A 15,290-nucleotide genomic window follows, 5' to 3' on the forward strand; every position below is an offset into this window, starting at 1 on the left:
AAGCGCTTACAGTTCACTGTGCCAACAGTTTAGAGCTGCAGATGATTATCAAACCCCCAAACATCACACCCTCCCACTTCAACATGAAAAATCAGGTTGGACACATAAACATAAAAATCTTAGTGAAGTACAGTAGTTGTGATTTCTAATTTTCACCGTGTAAATTAGTTTAAAGCTATTACTCCTAAACATCTAAGCTGACTACTTTGATGGCACACAAGAATATTTTAAGGCAGATATTTGTACTTCATGTATTTAAATCAGGCAGAGAGGAATTCAGAGCCCCAAATTCAGATTTTACCTCTCCCTGCTGAGTATACAGGGAGTCTGAAATTAAAACTATTTATGGTGTTTGCCTGCAATCGGTCTCAACTTCTGCATAAGAACAAGAAACCACCACAGCTCTCACCACGTTCTGGATTTGTAGAACAGCACTTGTAAGTCAAGGGACTCTGTGCAAGATGCTAAAGTAACAGCAGAAAATTCCTGTTGCAGAGTTTACCACCTAAATAGAAACATGCACAAAAGGAAGGGAGAAACACACAAAGATGATGCTCTACTATCAATTCTCACAGTGCAAAGGTGCAGGAGTCCAGACATTCGACATTGTTCTCAAAGCCTCAGACCTGGAACAACTTCTAAACTAAATCAGGTTTTTCTTTGGAGGGGGGAATGGTTCTGAAATGTCAACTCAGTGCATCCAAACTGCTAAAAGGCAACTCAAAAATGATTTTTAGGCTCGGTCGTTAACAGTACCTGATTTTTGATGACTTGGCTTTGGTAGTACTATAGAAAACAAGCTCAGGGCTAATGACAAGAGAGAGATCAGAACCCGTGTGCACGGAATCCCAGTGCAAACTAGAGGCAACATCATGTAGAGCTTTTCCAGCTTCATGATATAGATAAGCAGCTGGCTACCCACACTTAAAGTTGATTACTCCCTGCTTGGTAAGTATTTCATTTAACAAAACAGCCTAATTGAAAAAAATAGTTCACTTTTCACTTGTATTCTGGACGTTGGTACTTTGACTGGCAGAAGAGAGGAGGGATGAAGTCACATTCCTTATGTACCACAGGCATTAAGATGCTTGAGCAGGCACTGGTCAGATCCTGAAGAAGAGTGGAACAGCAGTGGGGTAAGTCAGAAGGGCACTGGATTAAGAAACAGGAGTAGGTTAAAGTTACCCAAGAACTGCCAAAGGCATTTAAATGAAACACAGGCACGCAAACATTTCAAACACAGATAAAGTTCCCTTGTTCCACTGCGCTGTGGCTGAAACAGTAATGGCAGGAGAGAATATTTCAGTGGTACAAAAAAAAAGTCATAAAAAGCGACTTCTGCACAAACTGAAATGGCCTTGCATGCCAGCAGCACCACAGGCCCACAGATAACGCCTACGGTGTCCTTGTACGCTGCTTGGAAGTGCCCACCATAAAAAAAACAACAGGGTCCAGTCAAGGCTATCACCATGTTCATAGCAAAGCAATTAACGTCACCGTCACCAAATGGACACGTGCAGAAATCCACGGGATGCAGACTACAGAACTGGATTGTGGTAGAGAAAAGCACCAGCTTTAGTAAACTTGATCTAGAGTAGAAGTCTATCACTAAACACAAATGGACCCAGAACCTCCATGACAGATGAGTAAGACTGATTTCACCATCTAAACAACAGCTTTCCAGTCACAACATACAGGACACTGGTGCCATTTATTTTGTAGAATGATTCCTAATGTTCAACATATATATATATATATATACACACACATATAGCAATTAATTAAGAAAAACCCCAACCATCATGAGAATTAAAACTTTTATTAGTGTATTCACATATTAGGCAAATGCAACACGCATGAAGCATATTTCTTAGGTTCACAAGTTCTACCAATACATTAGTCTACTGGTAAAACTAACACAAACTGGTAACTGCTTTGCCACATTTTTTTAAAGGTGTCTGGCCCATTTTTTCAAGGCTTGATTTTTGGTATTGCTTCTATGCCCTAGTCATTATGGCATAAAAATATCCATCGCTATCATCGATTCAGTTGACTGATTAAAAGCTGTAACACTGGCCACATTTTTGTTCTCAAAGCTAAAGTTCTCACTAGTTGTACTTACAAAGTACAGAACTAGTGTAATGGATGAAACAATGGGGGGAAAAAAAACAAAACAAAAAACAGACAAAGGCAATCCCGCTACTGCCACAATAACAAAAGAATGACAGACAGCTAGATCACAAGATTGTTAGTAAGATATTTTTTTTCAAGTCAGAATAACCCTTCTATACAGTTTCCCAACCCTTTCCCAACCCAGACTTATCTGTAGAATATATTTCAGAATATTTTTAATATGGTGCAGCTGTAGTGTCCAAGGGTTCACAATAACATGCACTGTCACGAAGAACCTAGAAGTCCTTCTTCGCTGGTCATACCTCAGCAACCACTATCCTAGAGGTTTTGCAGAAGCAACTACTTTTAATAACAAGGCCCATTATGACGTAATGAATGCGTATGATCTGGTGTGTAAGTAAGCTAGACAAAGCCACTCCGATCAGAAATTTAAATTCTGTTACTGAAATATGTTAAGAAGCTGCATCTATTTAAAACCTATACGAAAGAGTCTAGTTTACCCTGGGAAAGGATTTTTTTTTCAAGGTATCTGGCTCCAAAAAACTAAAAAAATCCATTATTTTTAGTGACATCTGTTTAATGAAAAAAACACAGATGTAAGGGGTAAGCCAGTAACCTTGTCTACTTAATCCAGTATCCAAAATGCTACAGTAAATTCTCATTCCATGAGAAAACACACTGATTTCAATGATTCGAGGTACAAAAAAAGTCACAAATTACATCAGTGCCCGCAATATTGCTGGCAACAGATGCATCAACTCAGATGGGTAGGGAAAAATAGACTCCTAGTGTGATGGATACTCAGAATTTATAATATGAATTAATTTTAGGCCCCATTAAGCATATAAAGCATCTTAAGATTTCACAGATGAATCTCAAGACATTTCTTTCCCTTCCAATGGAGGGATTTTCTTTTTCTTTAAGAAGGCAGCAAAAAGTTAAGCTTTTCTACAAGGAAAGTCTGCTTTTTATGTTTAGGACAACTCGAAAATCTGCTTATATAAAAAAATATAAAAGAATAAAGGAGTAGAGTCTTGGAATTTTATGAGAGATTTGCCCCAATCAAAAAAACAAACAACTATTTATGGGAACTAAAATGTAGAACAGCACAATACTGTGATATTTGAGATCATGATACATTACCTGTACATATACTTAGCTATTCATGTTATTGATAAACCATTAGGACACTCAATTATATACCCAATAAAAACACCATTAAGAGTCTTTAGAACTGTCCCTTCTTCTTTCTGAAGAAGGCATTTCTATACACTAAATTTTCATCTAGTATCAGAGTATAGGAAACAGAATCCACAAGGTGCTTTAATTGATGAGACCTCAAGTGCTGTTTTTCTTTTTTTTTTCTTGTTTTTCTTTTTTTTTTTTTTAAAAACCTTTTTGGATAGTAAACAGTTCATGGGGACCACACACAAATACTAACGACAGACGAGCTGTTATATTAAGTCTGTTGATTGGACTCAATATTTAGCCCACTGGTAAGGGAGGAAGGAGTTTTACGACATGCTGGAGCAGCGTACTGAAGGGGAGCCCATCTGAGTCAATACTTTGTCCAGCCATTGTAGAGGTCCGTTCAGATGAAGTTCGATCCAGCAAGGAGTGCTTGTTACCGTTTGCCGTCTAGGAAATAAAAAATAGGAGAGTCAGAAAGGAGCTTCAGCTGCCAAAAAGTTCTCCATCATACGACCAAATATGTTTCCATTCATAACTACGACCTAGGAGTATAAAAATCTGCAGCCATTACCATAAGTGTTCCTAAGCTTTTTTCAGACAGTCTAAGGAGGGAGGAAAGAGAAGGAAGGAGGGAGGAAAGAGAAGGAAGGAGGGAGGAAAGAGAAGGAAGGAGGGAGGAAAGAGAAGGAAGGAGGGAGGAAAGAGAAGGAAGGAGGGAGGAAAGAGAAGGAAGGAGGGAGGAAAGAGAAGGAAGGAGGGAGGAAAGAGAAGGAAGGAGGGAGGAAAGAGAAGGAAGGAGGGAGGAAAGAGAAGGAAGGAGGGAGGAAAGAGAAGGAAGGAGGGAGGAAAGAGAAGGAAGGAGGGAGGAAAGAGAAGGAAGGAGGGAGGAAAGAGAAGGAAGGAGGGAGGAAAGAGAAGGAAGGAGGGAGGAAAGAGAAGGAAGGAGGGAGGAAAGAGAAGGAAGGAGGGAGGAAAGAGAAGGAAGGAGGGAGGAAAGAGAAGGAAGGAGGGAGGAAAGAGAAGGAAGGAGGGAGGAAAGAGAAGGAAGGAGGGAGGAAAGAGAAGGAAGGAGGGAGGAAAGAGAAGGAAGGAGGGAGGAAAGAGAAGGAAGGAGGGAGGAAAGAGAAGGAAGGAGGGAGGAAAGAGAAGGAAGGAGGGAGGAAAGAGAAGGAAGGAGGGAGGAAAGAGAAGGAAGGAGGGAGGAAAGAGAAGGAAGGAGGGAGGAAAGAGAAGGAAGGAGGGAGGAAAGAGAAGGAAGGAGGGAGGAAAGAGAAGGAAGGAGGGAGGAAAGAGAAGGAAGGAGGGAGGAAAGAGAAGGAAGGAGGGAGGAAAGAGAAGGAAGGAGGGAGGAAAGAGAAGGAAGGAGGGAGGAAAAAGAAGGAAAAAAAATTAAAACAAGAGGAGATAGCTGTATGCAGCTATATTACAGCCTTTGAAAGGCCTGTATGCATAACAGGGTTTGAATTTTGTAGAAAATTACTGAGAAATACGGAATAAACCACTTGGCTCTGCACTGTCGGCATGGCCAAACAACACAACACTATTGCAGCCATCGGGTCTGGCTTTTTGAAGCAATGTACAAGAGAAACGTCTGAGGAAACTGGCAGATGTTGTCAGAAATGCTACGTCAAAGCATGGCTGAGCTGCGCTGACTGATGCTATCTCAAAAATTCACCTCTGATTTCCTGTAGTCTTACATTTCTACGTGTGTTTTGCACTGTAACATCCTCAATCAATTTCAGTAAAAATTGCATTTCCCTTGTCTTCTATATAAACTTGCACATAATCTTCCACCACAGAAACCATTAATTAAACACCATCTAGAAAGCCTCAGTGAAGCTTTATAGTTGTCAACCCTGAAGCTTTACTCACTTTGCCACATATCCTTGTTTCAGAGACCTGTTATTCAAAGAAAATCTTCCTGCTCATCTCAAAATCAATAAATCAGTATTGGCCATCCTCTTGCCTGAGAAATCCTGTTACTTCACTGTCTCCACTCCAGGCATGGGAGTTTTCCCAAGAGACTGGCAAGACTAGTGTTGCTAAGTCAGTTTTTCCAAATAATTCTAGCTATCCCAAAGCCAAAGCAAGGAGGCGTTAAGATTTCAAGGCAAGCAGATTAGTCGGACACATTTTTACTGTTGGCAATGCAACACTTGGCTTGAAGAAAATCTGTTTATGTAAACAGAGGAACCAAAATGGCAGAAAGATTAAGAAGATGGATTTCAAAAGTTGTCTGTGGTTTCACATTTTTCTAGAAGAAAGTGGTGAGGGTCTGTGCCCTGAATGCCAATGCCAAAATGAAGTGATCCAATAAAAGAACAATCTAAACCACAGGAAATGTAATTCCATTTAACTTTGAATCCTCTCCCAAAGAAGGAAGCTCATTATTCCACCGCTGTCAACTCCCCCCCCATGTGTTCCACAACACACTTCCTCAAAATTTTCTAACTGGATCTGTCCAACAACCTTGGCTTTGTGCTGCACCGGCAAAGGTTGCTAAAATAGCAACAGTCACTTAGCAGATGTGTCAAAGCTTCTATTTGTGAATTTCCAGTTCTTGTATCACTAAATCTCTGGTGTAATTACCTCTGCTTAACTTTCTTCAGAAGATGACCCTCAACCTAGATAGTTCATGTGTTCACGTCAACACTTATCTGCTGATCTGAACTTTTACCATGATTCAAACCAAGAAATATTGACCAAAAAGCAATAAACCGTTTTGTCTACCAAGCTTATAAAATCTACCACCTTGCCATACTCATGCACATATGCCCAAAAATGCAAGTAATTCTTCGGCAAAGCCAGTTCTATGAGAAATGTTTCTGACATAATAATTCAGCATGGAAGTTTTAACAAGAATGATGGATTTCATGGAGCTTCCTAGTCTATTTTGGCAATTCCAACTATATTCATTTACATCCTAGGTTGTGGTTGGAGGAGCAGCCTCTTCTTGCTTTAATCACAACTGCAGCAAAACTTACAAGTTTTGTGCATCAATAATTTATTAGCAGCGTCTTAAACAGAGATGAAAAGAAACTAGTTCAGCATTATGCCAGTAATATTGGTTTCTGTGCTGTTCTCATAGAGTTTTCACTCGAGTTTTTTCAACCCAATGATCTCTGAAGGGTTTATGGACTAATAGCCAACATTTTCATTAGAAATCACTTCACCAAAAGCCTCCCCCACTGTTTTAAACCAGCACTTACGCTCCATTCACTTCAAGCTGTCTCCATATAATCTGACTGATTAAGCCTTTCTTCTGTTCCGATTTGAATGTTGTATTTAATTATGTGTAAGTTTATACATATTCCTTTTGAGCCAAATCCAACAGCTCTTTAAACTTGAGCCAGATTCTTTCTCATGTACCTCTTGCTCACAAAGAGGTACCAATTTATTCCATTACTCAAATTTCTCATTTCATCTAATTAGGCTTTCACAAAATTGGCCTCATTTAGCCGAGAAGCCTCCCCCCACATAGTGATGCCACTATTTACATGTACATATTTCAAGAGCAGATAAAAGAATAAAAACCCAAGGAATTACAGTGGAATCTACATGCCATTATTCAACTTCAGAAATGATAAGGATTTAAACAAAAAACCCCAACGTTCTGAATGGAAACAGAGTATAGGTCAAGACTTCTTTCAGATGTCAATTTCTAGAGGTTTAAGGGACTTATTTAAAACTACATCTCTAGCTCTCCAAAATAACAAAATCTTTAATGGTGCTCAGAAGTCAGTGCTTTTTCTTCCCAAATTACTGTACTACATTAAAAACAGGCAGAGTCCTATACTACAGTTTTTAGTTTATGCTAATAGAGAATACAATTAGAATTTATTCAAAGGCAGACTAAAAAAAAACCCTATTTTTTCCACTCAGGAAGCTGTTTTTAGCAGTTTTACACAGTCATCTTACTCTTTCAAAAATTTTTTTCCGCTACAAGTTCCAAAACGTCCTTTAAATGTGTGTTCTCCAGCTGGTTTGTTTTGCAGAATGCACTCCGAGTGACTTCAATTCTTTCTGTTGGGTACTATCCCACACCACAACCTAATGGATTCATTATACTCCATATAGAACACAAGAGGGACCAAAACAACTGTACAACTAATAAAGAAGAAATAATCTCATAGCACAAGCTGTGTAACTTCTAGATGTTGTCAGCGTTTCCACCACAATAAGCAAGCAGGACTGAGTGAGGAAACAGAATTTTGACGACATTCATTGCTCAACAGTTGACTTCAATGCAATGCTAAAATCAGTTTATTGGTCTTTATGACTTAGGAGGGGCAGAAGGAAAATATGGGTTCAACTTGGAGACAACATTTCTAAAGTAGAAGTAAGAAACCTGTACATATGGCTTTGAAGTCACACAGAAATAGTATATTAATGAAAAAAGGAAAACTACTAACACTTAAATTTAAAAACAAAGGTTTTCTTACCTGTATTCAGCTCCCCATCCTTTAACAAAACTCATTCTTATGGTACACATTCTAGTAAGCTGATAAACTGCTTCAAAACCCTGATTCACAGATTGAGCCAGAAGAGCAGCAAATTCTTGGTTATTAAAGATTTTTAGATTGCATCCTACAAAGACAAAAAATACCAAAAGGATACAATCCATGAATGCTTGTGTTTGCTACAAAGAAGCCAAAACCTATGAATAAACTATGAATAAACTATCCAAAGGAAAGAAAAAGAATATATTCACTGGATATTTTTATGTGACCTCTTTTGTAGGCTACTAACCTGGTGGAATTTTGCACACAGTTGCAGGATGCCAGCCATATCTTTGATTACAGTTGGGGCTCTGAACAAAAATCGCACTATCACTTAGGCACTCGGCAAAAACTTCTCCACCGATGTAATAGAGACGCACTCCCCTTCCTGTAGCAAAATTCAAAGGAACTCTTGTTATGATACGACCAGAGAAGATTAACAAACAAGGGAGTATTTTGTTTCAGTGAAGGCCAAAGCTTTTCTTTAAAACAGAAACAGAAATCAATTATCTACAGGACCACACTGCTGGGCTGACAGCTGTAGTAGAAAGAGAACACAATTAACTTGCATTCTTCTCCCAGGAACACACACTATTTAAAGGAGAAGCAGAATAACTTTTGGTCAAGAGTGAGACAGAATTTTCTAGCCATGTAATGACTTGTAACCAGCTCCAAGTTCATCACCAAATAACTTTTTCACTAAAGAAATGCCGAAATGGAAATAAAAAAGTTGAGATCCAACAGAATTAAAACTCGTGCTAACATTAAAGTGTTGTATGTCAGGTAGCACAGGCCACTATGGCAAAAAAAAAAAAAGGAAAACACAAGTACATCACTTCAATGTTCACACCACACTATTTCACAACCCACTGAGTGGACGACACCAACAGGACTTCATTTAGCCCTATCGCAAAAAATACCCATAAGAAATCCTGTTGTTCACTCTTGAATTATGATCTTGTTCTCTCTCTGAGTAGAAAAAAATCTGTATGAGTTACTTCTATCAAAAGAGAAATAATGTGCAGTTAATCCCCCCAAAAAAACTATTAATAACGAACAGGTCCTTTATAGGCCAGTTTCTCTTCTTTTTCTTTAAAACTATTTTTCAAATGAAATATGAGCTGCTCTATAAAAAATGAGCGCTCCTTATATTTTTGCTTTTCTTCAACATTGACCATTTTGATCACTCATGACAGGCATAGCCTGGGTTTCTGTATATCTAAAGTTTTATTAAACGAATATTTGGATTTGGCATAGAGTGAGTCAGAAGGTTCTACTGAAGAGGTTAAACTTTATTTTTTTACTAAAAGTGAAAACAAAAAAAATATTGTAAATGTTGCTAAATAAAAGAACCCAGGAAAAAAAAAAAAAAAAACAAACAAGGAAAAATAAAAGTAGTTTATTGAAGAACTTAAAGCCAAGATGCTGCATTGTGGAAAACAGTTTACAAAGAAAATCTTGATCACGTGTCATCTTAATGGCAGCTTTTCCCATTTCAGAAAATAATTTAAGTTTAAATTAAGTACTATCAATGTCCATCCTGCATTTTATATATTAGAATAAGTAAGCAACATGTGAATAATTTGTAATTAAAGCTTATATTTCAATTACAAGCAACTCAGACTATAAACACCACCTGAAGCAGAGTAGGAGCCTGAAAGCCAAAAACCTGCCCCTTGGGATGATTTGGTTTGAAAGAAAGAAATTCCACAACGATGCCAACACACAGATCTGTTCATCCTGCCTGGATGATTCCAGCTAATGTAATGGCTAAGATGAAACCAAACATTTAAAAGATGGGAGACTTTTACCTATGTGTCGCCTTGTCATTTCCACTGTAGCGTTTCTGTTAACGTTGGAGAGCAGACCTAGGCAAAATCGTTCAGAATTTGATGGATCTGTAAAGCCATCTACGGTCAGGGAAGGCTGTGATGCATGGAAGGTTTCTCCCACTCTTTGATTCAATTCATAATATGCTATCGAACACCAAAACGCAGGCTCTGAGTAAGTAACTGGTTGCAAGTCTAAAAAAAAAAAAATAATTGAAAAACAAGATTAACATAGAATTTGAAGCTGAAATCTGCCCTGCTCTTCGTCTCTCCCTCAAACTACTCCAATTATATTTTGCTCGCTGTCATTTTTACCTACCCCAGTAAACAGAATGGAATTCAAGATTCCACACAAAGGAAGGAGGGGGAGAGGAAGGGGTGAGCTAATCTGACCACAGCTCATGTATTTCAGCACTTGCATTTTGTTCAACAAAATGATTAAGCCGATGTTACTGTGAGTGCCAGACATGGAGACATTTCTGTTGCCTTCCTATAACTTGCAAACATTTTGGCAACGTCAAAGAAAAGATTAAACTATCAAACACTGAACCACATAAAGGATAGGCTAACATCCTTTAAAATATTTATGTTATAAATACTATTCCTGCACACACCACTATGTTATTTTATTTGCTAGTAGCTCAATAGTTACAGAAATAGTTATTAACAAGCTATTAACCCAGCCCTATCGTGTTTATCATCAGGAAGCCAAACCAATAGTCTCCTCCTAATACAGCTCTTATTTTTTTAAAGTACATTTTCATTTTTAATGTAATTACATATATAAAGAATAGTCACCACACACAGAAACAATTAAAAGTATTTCCAGCTTACCCAGGCTATGATTAACTGGGGAGAGAGTACTAGGAGACAGCTCTGCAGGAGATCCTGTTGAAGCAACACAGATTGTTTCAGAGCAAATAATTCTCATTATTTCAGGTGGGTAGGTATAACCATTATCTAGACACAGGTTTAGATTAGAATTCTTTGGAATAAGAAACCTCAGAAATCCTACAACCAGTTTTCCAGCATGTCACATGCTTATTCTGAATTAAGATTGCATTTAATGTTCCAGACTCCTGGGAACCTACCCCTCCTCGTAAAGACTCGCTTAACATCTTAGCACTGTATTTTGGCAGAGCTCTCGCTTCATGCACCCTCTGTGCACATAACTTTACTCATGTGAGAAAGTAGTGACTTCTTCCCAAATTCAGTGGAAAAAAAAGCTAAGAAAGAGTGGCTGAGACAATGAAGATATTACCTCTCTCTATTCTCAAAGGAGAGGTTTATCTCTAGAAATGAACTAGCTGGATTTATCTCCTAATCTGAGGAAATTATTATTTTCTGGAAGGAGGAAGGAAAAAAACTCAGAAAAAAAAAAAACAAAAACAAAAACATGAACTCTCCAACATAATTTTTTTGCACTGAAAATATAGAGAAGGTTAGAACAGAAACATTCCTACAATGAGTGCTGACGTCAGGCTTTTTGAATTAAGCTACCTGTTGTCAGATAGGGGGAAACTATTGCAGTTCTTACAGAAATTAGTGCGGTGATTCCAGTTTAACTGAAAAAGGTTGCTAACATTAGCTAAACCAAACAGACACTCAAGTCTGCCAGCACGTAGGAGGTTCTTACCCAGCACATTCAGTGTGCTTTGTCCAACTAAGGCCAACCAGATTACCCAGAAACCATTCCATGCAAGAATTAATTTGAAACATGGCCGAAGCGATAAGGTTGTCAGAGTTAAGAGGTTCTCAAAACGCAGGATTTCTGTCACTTTAAGCCAAGAGACATTTTGCTTTGATGAACCTATTTTCAGAACGTGAAGACAGGGGTAGGTTGAAACCAGCCAGCTATTAAAATCTATTTTAAGGCTTTCTGATGAGGACTTTAATTAGATCTCTATCCTTTTGTTACAAAACAAAATGTACTTAATATGGCACAGAATGTTCTAAAAGTATTCCCCTCACAAAAAATTAGTTGGTTCACAAAAGACTGAAAGTGGTATTTTTAAACAAAACCCACCACATTGTACAGAGAGCCATTGCCAGCATCTTTTGGGCTGAATTAATGCCCAAGCCTTGAAAGTAGTAAAAAGTAAATGTTACCTGTATCCATGCTTTGGTTCAGCTGCTGGTCACTTGTTTCTCCATCTTCACTGATATATCCTGGAGGTGGTGTTTCTGTCACAAAGAAAAAAAAAAGATCCAAGTATTGATCGTATTGATTCAATGATTGGGGAAATGTGTTAATATTTAGCACTTGGGGGTTTTGTCCTCAAGCCTTCACAAGCTACATATACCTGAATATTGAATTAGAATTTTATTTTGCTGTCCCTTTTTGCCTTCCAGCAGTACTTCAAACCCATTACCTGCCTTATTGCCTATGGAAAATGTATCATCTCTTGTCTGCCAGTCAATTGCTCAGATATGTTATATAATTAACACATGACCCTTGTTTGTTCCATTTAATACAAGATACTTTCACTACAATGAGTAACAATTTTGCAATTGTGATCAACAGCTTTCACATTTAGGAGAATTACAAATGAAAAAAACCCATCTGGTGACTTCTACAAAAAAAGAGTGAGCTGCCTTTATGTAGAATAACCATCAGATCAGATACCCTCCCACACCTTATACAAGTTTTTAGATTTAAAGGTTATTTTTTAGTTCAGTCACCAAACCCATTTTTCTTCCATACCCAACAGCTGATTTCACTCATTAATAATAACTATTTTATCTAACTAGTTACAATATACAAGGTATATTATAATTATTTTTACTTCCAAGCTCTATTAAAACAATCATCTACTCTTTTAATTAGTTTTCTTTAAAGATGGAGTTTCATAGACCAAACTAAACTCAATAACAATTTTGAAGCATTTTGATACCAGAAACTGTGTCTAATTCCACAGAAATATCCTCAAAACGCAGGAGAAAAAGGCCGTTCCTTTTCTCCACTCAAAATGTACTTTGTAATCCAAATAACAGGTTAACCAACTGCCTTTCAGGAAATAATTTTCTTTGAACTGGGCAAATGTCTTTTCCTATACATTAAATGCAAAACCTGGATTTCTTTAGTGAAAGTGTTTGAAGTCAAACTATCCCTAAATCGCCTTAGAATTGTCTCTGAGACATCTGAGAGATTAAACACATTTAATTACATTATTACCAAACGGCAGAAATTTAAAGATAAGGTCTTTCGCTTAAGAATTAAAATCCAATTATATCCAATATCATGTCTGAGATTTACAGGAATATACTAAGATTAGAAGGAAGTCAGCAAGAGGAAACTGGATCAAGTCAGTTGATTAAATAAAAATGAATCAAAATAATTATATCTTTGATTCATTCTATAAAACTACCATGCTAAAGAGAGATGCAACAAAATTGAACTGAGAATTTTAAAGGAAGATTAAGGGAAATCTTTATTAGCAAGAAGTAGGATGAAAAAATCACGCTTGTTTTGAACATTTTTAGCGAATTTATTGTGATAAAGAGGACTCTACCCCTCTCCAAATCATTCATTATAGTTAAGCCCACAGCCATGGTAAAAGGTCAACAACCATTTCCAACCCAACTCACACCTCTTGTTTCCAGTTGCTAATCTCAGCTCTTTGGCACACATTATTTTTCCCTATCTAGTCTCTGTCTGAACAGATATTTCCTCCACCTAGTACTATTAATATTGTTTTAAGGCCAGAGGTTGAGCACCACCACAGCTGGAAATCAATGCTCAAGTGCAGCGTTCAAAATTCTTAGCCAAGTTTGAGCACTGCCTAAAGTTTGAATATTGCAGTTCAGTGCATCTGTAACCGAAAGGGAACAAACAGCCCCAAAAGCCACATTCTGCACCTTCAATCTTCTTCCCAGCTTTTGGTGAAACCAACCTCTCTGTAGACCAAGTACGGAGAGAGTTTTACGGTGCAAAACTACAATGGCTGTTAAGCCTGGCCTAAAGCAAACGGATCTCTGAAGCAGGCTGTCAAGACACAAGACTTAGCAGAAACTAGATAAATATTCAAGATTTTGTTAGCCAGGTCAAATAAAGCAAGATGTCATTATATGAATACAACATTAGGGTATAAGTGACAAAAGGAGGCAAGGTGTGTTCAGCTTTGTAAATATTTGAAGATTTTGTGAATACCCACAATCACCTTGAAGAAACTTCCTGCAAATAACCACTCAATTGCTTTAGCTCATTTTTTTCTAATGGTGGCTTTCCAGTAAGTTGTTTGTAAATGCTTCCAAAAACCTTCAGTTTGAGTCAAAAAAGTAGACATAAGTGAAGAAAACAACATTAGCTTCTAGCACCTGAAATTGCTCTTTAAAGATCTGCTGGCAACAAATGTGCCACAAATTAAACTGAAGAGATCAAATTAATTGAAAATTTTTGATGCCATTTAAATTCTTGGATACACGTAAAGAAAACATAAGCAAAATTCTGTTTAAGACACGGAGATACAACTTGTACATTGTATATAATTTAGTTTCAAGGCAGTCATCTTATTCTTCAAGAGTCCAAATGTGAATTTTCAGTTTGTTTGTAATGAAGCTATGTTAAATGTTTTTGAGAAAACTTCAGCTTTGCTTGGTTTTGCACTCCAGGCAACTTCCTGAAGAGACAGGAAACAGGAAGCTGGGCAGGAAACAAAAGTCAATGATTTTATGTTCCAATAAGTGTACAGGCTTTTGGGTCCACTGTAGCAGTATTTGCTTTGGGGTGGGGGAGAGGAATTATTTAAACATTCAATGTTGTTGGGTTGTTCTTTCATATTAAAAGACAAAACTATAGGCAAACTATAGTAACAAATCCATAAAGCAGACCTTGATCAACTGCGAACAACATAACAAAACACTTTAAGTCACTGTTCTGCAACTAAGTTTTCTCCACATACACATGGTGAGATTGATTACTCCTCAAATCTGACTGTTTACTCCTCAAATCTCCAATAAATCGCATTTGGCAACCCTTATATGTTTGTAAAACAGGCTTAAAGCACAAGGTGAAGGTCTACTCTGCACTCATTAGCCTTTTGAATCTCAAATAAGCTACTGAAACCAAGTAAGCTATGGTGAAACCACAGCGATGTGGTTTCACACAGGATCATATTCTACAAACAGCGAGTGTTCAAGTACTTCCTTTGGAATAAATACACAAAATCAACCCAGATTTAATTCACTGGTACATCTTTCAATTACTACAGTCACTCAGGAGGATGAAATCACCATCTCTGTCCCCGTGGCAATGTGTTAAGTGTACTGTTTGCTGTGGGAGTTAAGAAAATACCTGGTATGTAATTGCTCTGTGGCTCAATCCCAGCTGGAAAATTAGTGTTTTCAGGAATGGAATGGGTATAGTCATCGAGAGGCGGAAGCTCCGTTAGGATCTCAGTGTGCCGCGGCACCAGTACAGGGGGCAAGACTGGAAAAGCAAAATGCAAAGCATTAGTAAGACTCTCAAAATACAAACCAAGAGCCAAAAAAAAAACCCCTCCAAAAAAAAAAATCAACAATTTCTTAATACATTTTGAAATTTTGACTCTCAGCACTACTAATACTGCAAATGTACTGCTAGTTCATAGAATAAACAGATTTCTGTGGTATCTCTTGAGTAAAACTATTCCACATTAGT

The 15,290-nt window shown here is 37.7% G+C and overlaps 1 protein-coding gene across 3 annotated transcripts in view; it reads right to left on the minus strand.

Moving 5' to 3' along the window:
- Positions 1-1,799: 1,799 nt before the first annotated feature.
- Positions 1,800-15,290, minus strand: part of SMAD2 (SMAD family member 2) — a 49,290-nt gene continuing 35,799 nt past the window's right edge. For all 3 annotated transcript variants that reach the window (XM_082075574.1, XM_082075572.1, XM_082075573.1), the window contains 7 exons: positions 14,946-15,080; positions 11,762-11,836; positions 10,487-10,540; positions 9,635-9,847; positions 8,074-8,211; positions 7,767-7,911; positions 1,800-3,771 (listed from right to left, as the gene is read on the minus strand). In XM_082075574.1, the coding sequence (XP_081931700.1) occupies positions 3,648-3,771; positions 7,767-7,911; positions 8,074-8,211; positions 9,635-9,847; positions 10,487-10,540; positions 11,762-11,836; positions 14,946-15,080 (884 nt within the window). In that variant the 3' untranslated portion in view covers positions 1,800-3,647. The remainder of the gene's footprint in view (positions 3,772-7,766; positions 7,912-8,073; positions 8,212-9,634; positions 9,848-10,486; positions 10,541-11,761; positions 11,837-14,945; positions 15,081-15,290) is intronic.

Source organism: Streptopelia decaocto, assembly GCF_964273445.1.
Source record: "Streptopelia decaocto genome assembly, chromosome: Z".
NCBI classification, from domain to species: domain Eukaryota; kingdom Metazoa; phylum Chordata; class Aves; order Columbiformes; family Columbidae; genus Streptopelia; species Streptopelia decaocto.